Source organism: Poeciliopsis prolifica, unplaced genomic scaffold (assembly GCF_027474105.1).
Source record: "Poeciliopsis prolifica strain line A6 unplaced genomic scaffold, Auburn_PproV2 SCAFFOLD009, whole genome shotgun sequence".
In the NCBI taxonomy this organism is placed as follows: domain Eukaryota; kingdom Metazoa; phylum Chordata; class Actinopteri; order Cyprinodontiformes; family Poeciliidae; genus Poeciliopsis; species Poeciliopsis prolifica.
This window is the reverse complement of record NW_026562384.1, coordinates 10,263,164-10,274,252: the sequence shown is the minus strand read 5'-3', so window position 1 is coordinate 10,274,252 and position 11,089 is coordinate 10,263,164. Positions and strand designations below refer to the sequence as shown.

The 11,089-nt window shown below is 41.4% G+C and overlaps 1 protein-coding gene across 2 annotated transcripts; it reads right to left on the bottom strand.

Annotated features, from left to right (window-relative positions):
* Positions 1-666: 666 nt before the first annotated feature.
* Positions 667-10,337, bottom strand: rnf20 (ring finger protein 20, E3 ubiquitin protein ligase). 2 transcript variants are annotated; one of them, XM_055034348.1, is made up of 22 exons: positions 10,250-10,337; positions 9,774-9,954; positions 9,612-9,680; positions 9,429-9,527; positions 9,196-9,343; positions 8,915-9,100; positions 8,697-8,812; positions 7,875-8,021; positions 7,722-7,796; positions 7,522-7,641; positions 6,301-6,480; positions 6,091-6,226; positions 5,084-5,217; positions 4,853-5,009; positions 4,438-4,753; positions 4,190-4,307; positions 3,918-4,067; positions 3,622-3,834; positions 3,266-3,391; positions 3,030-3,170; positions 1,712-1,816; positions 667-1,329 (listed from the first exon to the last, which is right to left on the bottom strand). In XM_055034348.1, the coding sequence occupies exons 2-22, from the start codon at positions 9,942-9,944 to the stop codon at positions 1,153-1,155; spliced, it is 3,084 nt and encodes a 1,027-aa protein (XP_054890323.1). In that variant the 5' UTR covers positions 9,945-9,954; positions 10,250-10,337; the 3' UTR covers positions 667-1,152. The 2 variants fall into 2 exon arrangements, with proteins under 2 accessions (XP_054890323.1, XP_054890324.1); XM_055034349.1 differs by having other exon boundaries at positions 5,084-5,205.
* Between the last annotated feature and the right edge of the window lie 752 nt (positions 10,338-11,089).

Here is an 11,089-nt window from a genome sequence, read left to right as displayed (position 1 = left end):
TGCTACAAAGTAGTCATAACGTATAATAAACGTTTTAACTTGTCAAATAAGAGTCAATCCAACAACTAACTCATTACAGGGTTGATCATTTTGCGACCCAACACTGATTGGCCAGTAGAGGACAGTGTCTGAACTAACGCTTACAGCGCCCATTTTCCAGGACAAACAAGTAACTACTTCACCTTCCGTCTGTTTTTAACATAACTTAGAAGAAAATTGGCACCTTGAAATTGGGCCTCTGTCTCTTTAAGAAGCTCCTACCCTTGTCAGCCTTCAGAGTATCCTCACAAGACTTCTCATTATGCCGTTTACAGCCGTTCTTCTTAGCTTTGCACTGAGAAGTAGTTCACATGATGACACCAGATGTGCAGTTCCACCAGGTGTTTGCTAACTGCTGCTGCTGCTAGTCTGGAGGAGCTCAAGAGGGAGATTAGCAGCACATTTAGGCAGCCCCAGACAGCTGCCATGGGAGATGTGAGCGAGGACTTCTCACACATGCAGGAATACTATCGTAAAAGATACAAAAACAATTTCACGATAGCCATCGCCCTTGATAAAATGGCTTCTATGCAAGCACACATCAACACCTACAGTCTGCTTTGGATAATCTGCCCACTGTAGAGTGTAAGCTACGCCGTGGAAGGTTAGGAGCTGGAATCACAAGCACACATTTGATCAGTTTAATAAGTAGCTGAACATCAAAATACATCACAGCAACAGGGAAATGTTAAAGAATTCAGAGGCAAGAAGATGATCATTTCTAATACAAAAAAGAAGAAATGTACAAGAAAAAGAGACACTTCATATAAACAACACTAAGAGAAATGATTTTTTTTCACTGCAGTTTTTCATCCACTGCTTTCACATGCTGTTTTTAGAAGCAAGCAAACAAACACGCGACACTCAGTATAAAACCATTCCTTCTGCACCAGAGAACATCAGCGTAGTAGTGGATATTGGATGGGAATGTTTCAGTCATTGTGGGGGAATAAAACCTTTTCATAAAGTCTCCCACTTGGAGCATCACTGAATTCATCCTGTGGCTGCACTTAATACCCGTTGAAAGGCTGGACCACATGATTGCAGAGCTGACTCTTGCTTCAGGCAATGGCTCCTACTCATCCCGACTGGAGGAGGGCAGAGTTGGTGGATTCAGCCGATGTAAATGCGATGGAAGTCATTCGCCCCGAAGGCGGCGTTGCACTTGGGGCACTTCCTCTGCCGAGTGTCGTAGCGCGTCTTGACGCACTCGAAGCAGAAGACGTGGAAGCATTTTGTCAGGACGGCGTCCTTCACCCGGGAGTTGCAGCACGGGCACGTTAGACGAGCCTGGAGGAGGAAGGGGAAGAAGAGGAGGAAATGTCTTCAATAGTGAACATGGAGGCCATTAAGGTTCTTGGCTGAGTGGTTTAAAAATGAAGGCAACCAGCTAGGGCTTTGTTGTTTTAGCTGACTAATAAATCTTGTAAACAAGGCTTTGACAAATCATTCAGACTTGTCATAATTACACAAAACTACTGACTCATTTACAGGGAAATGTTAGGAAAATCTGACCATCAAAATATTAAAGTATTTCAAAATGTGGCTGGTGTTATGAAGAAAAAGAAATTTGACTTGAAGGCTATTCATCTGTATTTATGTCACATGTTTTATTCAAGCGCAAGATTGTAATAAATATAAGCTTTCCATTTTTTATGCCCCATTTACATACCTTGTACTCATTAATTTCTTCGTTCAGGATTTCATCTCCATTGCTGATCTTCTCAGCTGGTTTCTTGGCTTTTTCAATCTTTCTCCTTAGCTTGGAGATATCCTCCTGAAAAACAATCGACTGTGAGGGGGGAAAAAAAAATCTACTGAAAAGCCAGGCGCAGAATGACCTGCATCTTCTGGTATAAAAGAAGAGCTTACACTCCTAGCAGTACAAATACAATAATCACTGATTAGAAGATAAAATAACAGGATGAGATGATAAATGATAATAAATAAATAAAATTAAAATTGAATAAATAATTAAATGAAATAGACATGCTTAGGAATTGGGACATTTAGGATTAAACCATTTGAATAAAAAAAAAACTATTTTAAAATAATTTCAGATGTCATAAAAAAAATAAAAAAAATCATATTGCACACAAAAAAAAAAGGATTACGTGACTAATAAAAAAAAAAAAAAAAAAAAAAAAAAACTTGCCAAGAAAGGTGGAAGACATGCAGCAAAAAGATCCTGGTTAAAATTGTTTGTCCAACACCAAAACACAGATGACTGCTCCTGATCTGGGCCACGTGGCGCCCAAGCGTCTCATTTTATGAATAGCTATTATAAAATCCCTCGCTTCTCGACGTGTTAGTATTTCGGTTTTGCGCAAAACTGAGAAAATTTAGACAGCAAAGAATCTGCAGAACAGTCTTCCCAAAACTGAAAAGGATTTTACATCTGAAACATAAAATACTGTATATGTGTCTCCCTTGAAAACAGTTCACACAATGTCTTCTTTTAAATTGAAAGATTAATAGTAGTTATCCAGCAGTGCTGATAACCTGTGTTGATGTTTGCAAACTCTACAGATGGGCGATATATCAGGGAGCGCTGCGCTGAGCTGAGCGCATCAGTAACAGCTGTGTTTACATTTCAGAAACTGATTGCACCAATTAACTCAGCTGGTGCAGTGAAGTAGCTCCTTTCATCATCTGTCATTTTCAGGCTCAACCTGAAACAGACTTAGATCTATAGTCAAATATAGGGATTTTTTTTTATACTTCTTTTTTTTTTACATTGTTAAATTAAATAGAGGCTATTTAATTTAAACCATGTTATCCTACCCCAACAAAAGCTTCTCATTATAATCAGCAACAGCGAATTGATGCTGGAATTTATTTTTGAAACAATCTACAGTTACTTGTCATCATTTATTTCAAGTAGCGACAAAATTAAAATAAAAACTTCATGTTATTGTTATTAAATTCATAATTTGTAATGAAGACAATGACAGACTTGAGTGCAGGTTTAGCCTTGTGTGTGTTGCTACCTGCGCTCGCCGGGCGTTGAAGGACTCTTTCTCTCTGGAGATGCTGTTCTCGACCACCTCCTCTCTGACCAGCTTCAGCTTCTGCTGAACCTGCTCCAGCTGCGCTCGCAGCTCCTCTGACAGCAGCGCAGACTCCTGAGCCTGCAGCCCCGACACACGTCGTTCCAACTTAAAACTCGTGTGTTGTTTTTTTTTAAACCAGGATTTATTCGATCAGTTTCTGATCAACATATTACCTTTCGTTTGTTCATGTCCAAAGCTTGTGTTCGAAGTGTCAGCTCCCTTTCTGCGGTACTAATTGTGCCCTGCAGGAGGCGCTCCTTCTCCTCCAGCTTCCTGACCACCTGCAGCTGTGCATCCACCTGTCAATCACAACCATAACAAATAAGTCCGAAAGAATCTAATAACCCTCAAACATAATTTAAGTTAAAACCAAATGAAAACGATGACAGTAAATTGATCTCACAAAAATTTGTCAATAGTAGACTATTAGGGACCAACAAGGCCTTGACTGCGTTACTATAAAGTGCTCAATAAATATAAATAAAAGCATCTTTTTATTTGAGATGAGATAAAAAGGTTCATGCTGAACCTGAGTTTTCAAGGTGAGGAGTTGGTCGGCCAGCTCTTCCTTTTCCTCCTTCAGAAGCTTGTGGATCTGGTTGGACTTGATCCGCTCGCTCATCAGCTTGAAGTTGGCGTCATCTTTTTCTCGGAGCTGCTGCATGAGGCGGATATTTTGTTCCTGCATGTCCTCAAAGGCTTGGCCCGTCACGTCCATCTCGCTCAGCAGCGCGTCTTCCTCCTGAAGGGTTTTGCAGAGAAATGTGAGATAGACAAAAAGAGAACCGGGCAGAAAGCTCGCGAACGGCCTGGAGGAGGTCGGACCTGTTTGGCGATGGACAGCTTCTTGTTGAGGATATCTATCTGTTCTTCTACTGAACGTATTTTTCTCAGAGCTTCTTCATCCGCCATTTTCTTGCCTTCTCTTCTCTCCCTCTCCTCCAGCTCCCGCAGCCTCTGTCGAAGCTCCTCTGCCTGCAATAAAGAGGAGATGTATTCAACAAACGCTTCTTTTTTTTGCATAACTAAGAAAAATATCCAGACTAACTGGTACACATGTTTTACAACAATTAAAACAGATCAAGGATTATGATCACCTCTGACTTGGTCTTTTTCTCTGCAGCCATGAGCTGGACTTTGTCTCTCTGCTCCTTCGGTGCAGATCGATACATGTCCAGTAGGAGCTTCATCTCTCTCTGGGACTCCTGGGCTTTCCTACAAAGTTACAGATGCATATTGGGAAGAAATTTTAAGTTTCACTAAAAATCCAGCTACAGTCAGAATTCTGCATGCAGACTGTACATACAACACAAGACTGATGATGAATACAACTTTCCAAACGTACTTTAGTTCTGTTCGGACGATCTTCAGCTGCTCCATCTCTTTCCTCTTGGATCCTCCAATCACAGCGAGCCGATCTCCGCCCGTCTCCTCCGGCTGGCTGCTGACACCCGGCTTCTCCCTTTCCTCCTTCACTCCGCTGCTGCTGCTGCTCCGGGTCGGCCGCTCTCTCTCCTTCTCCTTTTCTCTCTCTCTGTCTTTCTCCTCTTTCTTTATAATGTCCTTTTCTTTCTTTTCCTCCTTCTCTTTTTTCTCATCTTTTTCCTCTTCCTTTATGTTTGCATCCGGTTCAATGCCGGGCTCTGTTTTCAGTGAAATTCCTTTCAGGAGGACAAAGTGGAGCCAAATGATAATGACAATCCAGTAAAATGAAAGTACTGTGACTGTAAAAATAAACTAAGGTTGTTGTTTTTTTTTACCAGTGCTGCTGGGTGTGGACGAGCCGTTATCTGGCTCCGTTTTGACCACAGGTTCTCCAGAAACAGCCGGGGTCGAAGGAGAGGTCATCTCATCTTTCACATCCATCTCTGTGCTTGACTGCGACTGGAGGATGGCGCTGCCCTTTGAGGCGCGGATCTACACAACAAGAAGACATCTTTAGTTTGTATGTTTCCCCTCAGCTTCTAACTCTCTGTCCCGTTCTGACCTACCTGGTGGAGCTCAGCTTGCGTCTCTCTGAGTCTCAACTTGTACTTCACCACCTCTCCTTTCAGCTGCTGGTTGTGTGTTTGCAGCGTGCTTATAAGGTGACGCATCTCCCTGTTGATGGGACCTAAGAGAAAAGCTGCGATTTAAAATGAGGAGATGAACCGGTGGAGCTGAAACGAGTAATCAGGTTAATAGTGATGAAGCGCTTATTGAAATAATTGTCAACTAATTTAGTAATCAGTTAATCGTTAACTGGAGAGTGCAGAATTATAAAAGACAATTTGCTCAAAGAACAACACACTCCTCCTGGCTCTGATTGGCTGTTTCTGACCGGGAGCAGCGGGTTTCTTCAGATGGCAGTAGGATCACATGGAGGATGTGATCTTACAGATCATCTGTCTCATATTACACTGTCATGGTGACACTTTTAAAGAAATATGTAAAAAAAAAAAAAAACATATTTTTGTAAAAGTTAATTACTGCAGCGAGTATTTATTTATTTTTTTTAAACTTCTAATCAAAAAACTATTTCTCGAGATTTTGCCATCAGCTGCTTCGTAGCAACCCCCAACAGGATCTGCCTCTGTACGTCTGTTCAGATTTTTTTAAAACAGGGAAGTTAGGGCTGAAAACATCTTGCTCATCTCACCTATTTATTGATGATTTAAATCATCCTATTTAACTCAGCACTTTACTCCAACTTTTCAGCTGTTAAGAGCTTGTTATAGTTTACTGTTTTCACCTTTATTTATAGATTAATGGGAAAAATAGCTTTAAATACTCAATCTGTGTGAGTCTTTGTCCTTTAGCTCCAGAAAAGCTCGCTTGTCTTTGTAACTACCACCAGCACACCATCATCAGTCTTTAGCCAACTGTGAATTGTCTTTGCTGACTCCAAATGAGCATTATGTATAACCAGAACACCAATATATTGCAATATATTGTTCCGGGTGCAGAGTGATTTAATAATGGATTTAAAACTTGAGGTCCATTTGTTGAGGTGGATTACCTGCTTGCTCATTGGCTGCTAGAGTCTGTTCAAATTCAATGCGCAGCATCTCGTACTCCTTCTTGACCTGAGCCAACGTGTCTTCCAGCTGAAACACTTCAGTGCGGACCTTCCTCTGCAGGGCCACCTCATCATTCTGCACAAAGACATGATGAAAGTGAGCAGAAGTTGAGACAGAGATGCATGAACACACAGGCCAACTTGACCCACCTCCATGTGCTCCAGCTGCCGAAGGCGCGCTGTCCTGGTAGTGTTGAGGCGAGCCCGGGTTTCGTCTAACTGGGCCTTGAGGGTCAGGGACTCGTTGTAGAGCACAGAGAACTGAGACTGCAGACAGCGGTACTCTGAGGACTCTCTGACCAAACCTTCAGCTCGACTCAGCAGCTCCGTCTGGAAGCAAAGAAAAAATTTTAATAAACAACAAGGCCAAAGAAAATAAGTTGAAATGACACCGAAAAATTTAAGTTCTTTGAATATCTTGTCAGGCTACAAATTTAAACAAAAATAATGCAACACTGACGTTAAAGGAACAAAACGCTTTACGCCAACATCTCAATAAAACTCAGTGCAACTGAATCTACTATGAAATAACATGAAGTACAAAGACAAAGTGAGTACTTTAGTCTCAGTGATTGTTCTTTTAAGACCTCAGGGGTTTGTTAGAGAAAAATAGCAGCACAAAGACCAAGGAGAACAGTAGAGTGTGCAGGAATATTGTTATGGAGAAATTTAAAACACAGATATGTTTTGTAACAATATCTCAAGGCTTGAGACTTTTCTGACACAAGGTGGCAGCATCAGAATAAATACTGACTAACACTGGAGGTGACACTGCAAGAGGCTGTAATAGACTTGAGATTCAGGAAAAGGTTTACCAATCCTAAACATGCAGCCAGAGCTACACTCATAGGGTTTGAATCGAAGCATATTCATGTGTTAGCTTGGTCTAGTCAAAGTCTAAACCTGGATCTAGTTGAGATTCTACAGTGAAACCTAAACACTGATGTTTGCAGCTGCTTTCCATCCAGTCTGGACCTCTTTTGCAAAGAATGAGAAAAAATTTCGAACTATGTTGTGGAAAGCAGAATAAAAACACAAGACTGATTTTAAATAAATTAAGAATTTTGTACAATTTCCTTTCACGTCACAATTGTGTCCTTTTTGGTAGCCTGTCAGCCAAATGTTGAAAAATATATTTTTGCGGTTATAATTTGAGATTGTAACGTGCAAAAATTGAAAAAACTTAAGTACGAATACTTTTTCAAGGCAATGTAGACTGGATAAAAATGTCACCCAGAGGTGACTTGAGCATCATAAAGTGCTTGAGTTGATGCAGTTGCTGGGTTTTGTTCAGCTTTAAATGAGGAGCCAAAGGTCTGCTGTTAAAACACAGAAGTCTGAATTGAAATGTTGCTGCAACAAGGGAAATACCTTCATGCTGTTGTTCTCCTGCTGGACGTTTTGAAGGTCCTGCTGGAGCTTCTGCAGTTCAACAAGGCGATTTTCTGCAAGTTCTGTGTTTTCCTCCAACTCACTGTTCATCTCCTCAAACTATTTAAAGAAATTAAATGTGAACCAATCTGAGAAACTGAAAAAATGAAGAAGAAAATGAAAGAGGAAAAGAAACCAACCTTTCTTTTGTTAATAGTGATTGTTCCACACACGCTGCTGGCCTCACCACACACTTTGTAGCCTTTGCTGTTAACCTGGACAGTACAAGTGTTTTACTTTAACACAAACTACAACACGCATCTTAATCCAGTTACTGACAAATTCAGTCTCACCCTCTCCAGTATTTCGCTCAGGTGGGCATTCAGCCTGTTCTCTCGACGGCGGATCTTTTCCATGTCCCACTGGAGCTCTTCAATCCGAGCCTGCAACTCACTGACGCGCTGATCCGCCTTGTTAGCCGCGCGACCCAAAGACCGAGACTGCAAAGGACACGGAGAGCAAAGACTGATGAGGAGATCCCACAGGCCTCTCCGTACAAGAGAGGATTCAAGCTCCAGTCATCAGGGACCAGTGTCCTGCAACTTTTCCATGTGTTTGTGCTTTCACAAACCCAAATTAAATAATCAATCTCTCGTCAGGACTCTGTGGAGCCTGACTGGAGGCTGCATTGGATCAGATAACTGTGTAAAAGTTGCAGGACTGACCTCTGCAGTACAAGCATCCAACTGTTTAAGATTGCTCTCCAAGGTTTTAAGGAGTTGCAGTTTATAAAACAGCAAATATTATTCATCATACCGTCTTATGTCTTTCTAGTGAGATGCCCCACATTTTTTTTACAGGCAACTAATTTCAAGATTTGTAAAATGAACATAAATTTTCACTATAAATATTATCAAAGAAGTTGATAGATTTTTCTTGATCTGCACTCATCAAGAAAAAATTAAAACACTAAATACTTCTTTTAAAGTTGAATAAAAATCAGATAAATAATAATACGTATAGATGCCCATGTACAAGAATATAAATGGTTCTGATCCTATAATTCCATCAAAAGTGTCATCTCTGTGAAATAATCTCAACTGTATTGGTCAACTCGAAAAAGCAGGATTGATGCATCTCAATTTGAGAACAACCACTAAGAACGAAGTCTGTACCTCGCTGGTCATGTGACTGTGTTTCTGCTTCAGGTTCTCGGTCAGCTGCTGAAGCAGCTCATTCTCCCTGCTCAGGAGAGAGTTCAGCTTGACTGCGACTTGCTTCAGACCACCGTCTGTAAAACCACAATTTTTTTCAGATTAAGTTTCATTCTCTTGAACTACCATCATTGCCTTGTTTTTATTTTTTGGAGAAACTCCTGCATGTTTCCCCTCACCGCCCCCAGAGTCAAGCTCTGTTTTCAGTTGGTCCAAGGAGCTCTTCAAGTTCTTGTAGATCTCCACCAAACGACTGGCCTGCTTCTGGCTCGACTCCACCCTCTCCTGGAGCTCAGCCTCCATCTCCTCACTGGTGCTGCTTGCCAGCGTCGCCAAAAAGGAGTTAGACGTCTCTCCTTGATGCCCTGGGTGAAAAAAGGGAAAGAAATTGTTGGTTTAGTATTTATTTAGTATATTCAAGCTGTGACTTTTTCTGTTCCTGTGCCCGATCCATATCTACCTCTGTCTTTGGCCCGCTCCTGGTTTGAATCTCCGTCAGGTTCTGGAGTTTCCGGTTTTAGGCTCCGTCCCTCGCCTGTTGGAGATTTCTCCGGTTCGCTGCTTGTTTGGTCATAGCGCCTGATGAGGAGTCGGATGTTCTCATCAAACTGAAAGAGGGTAGGTTGTTACTAGATGTAAAAGAAATTAACATTAAAGCCATTCCCCTTTAATGTTCCTTCTCTGAATGTTCACCTGGTTCCAATATCTATTGAGAATCAGCAAACTGGCATCATCTGTGGCCTGCCGAGTCTCCAGTCTCTCAATTCGCTCTCGCAGCTCGTCCTCAATCACCTGCATGGCAATGGGCCAACACATGAAACACAGTACAGCTCTGTGTCTAGAGTTGTAAATGTTCACTGAAGTAAATGAGCTTACCTGTCTTTGATCGAGAGATTCTCCCAACTTTCGGTTCTTAGCTTGGAGCGCTTTGATGTCTTGTTCCTCCTGGAAAACATTTCATTCGGATTGGAAAATAATGATAACTTCACACTTTTCTGATGCATCCTATTTGCAGATGAAGACAAAAGAGAGGCTCACAGAGTTGGACACTCCTCCCAGTTTGATGACCGTCTCCACCGCCGTGCTCCCTCCGGCTCCGGCGCTCACACCGGGACCTCCGTCCTCTCCATCCCGCTCCCTTCGCTTCTCCGGGGGGGCACCGGAGGAAGAGGGCCCGCTGGGGTCAGCAGGACGTTTCTGCCCTGACATCTTCTTGCTCCTGCAACAACAAAAAAGAAGAGAAACAAACAAATTACCGGAGATGCAATTTAACAATACTGCTTTAATTTATATTTTTAAGCCAAATATTCCACAGTGATAATGATATATATTTAGAAAAACGATGCTGTTTTAACATTCAGATTCTGGAGAAGCTGCCTGAAACTCTCTCTGCATGTTAGCTAGTTGCTAACGGCAGATGCAATAAAAACTGAAGAGATTTAAAGCTGAACAGACGATTTCCTGGGACCGTCTGATAACACGTTCTGTATCAAATGTTATCACTAAACCCTTACCTATTTAAATGCTAACAGTTACTGACTGAATCTGTTAGGAAATGTTGATGTTACGACTCCTTCCCTCACGGAAACGGAAGTGTTAACGTACGAGAGGGAGGGCGGGGCCACCGTCACCCGTCATCAGCTCTCTATCGCCACCTTAAGTACAGGAAGGCGCTCTAAACGAGTTCAATCTCAATATTTTCTGACACTGCGCCTCCTGCCCTGTAACACAGCTCCTTAAAATGGGTTTTAACGATAAGGATGTATTCTAAAGGACAAAAAACGTTAACATTTTGTTAATCTGTCAAGTTCTTTACAATTACTGATTGAGCCACCCACCCGGTGCCTCAAGGATCCTTACTTGGGCCTGTTTTCTTTTTTATATATTTCTTTGGTGATACAGTGATGTCATCAAATATAGCACTATATCTGTGATTTGGTGATATCACAGTCTTTCTGTGACTGTAATTAGAACTTATTATTATTATAACAACCTTTTTCATTAACAATTGGTTCAAAACATTACAGTACTGCCAGACGGTTCACGACATAATTTCTGTTTTTTAGGTACCATGGGATATTGCAAAAGTTCTTATGTTAAAATTTTGGTTTCCAGAGGACACTTTTTGCTCTGGTCATTTATGTATGCACAGTATTTATTTTATTTTATTTCATTTTTTATTTCCTTTATTTAACCAGGTAAGCCCCATTGCGATCTGGATCTCATTTTCAAGAGGGACCTGGGCAGAAGTCTGCAATAGACAGTTACTGGGTAACAAAATAAAACCAATTAGTGCATGGCATTCTATGGCATTTCCTCAAAATGCCATAGAAAATTGCAGGGACTATTATGAG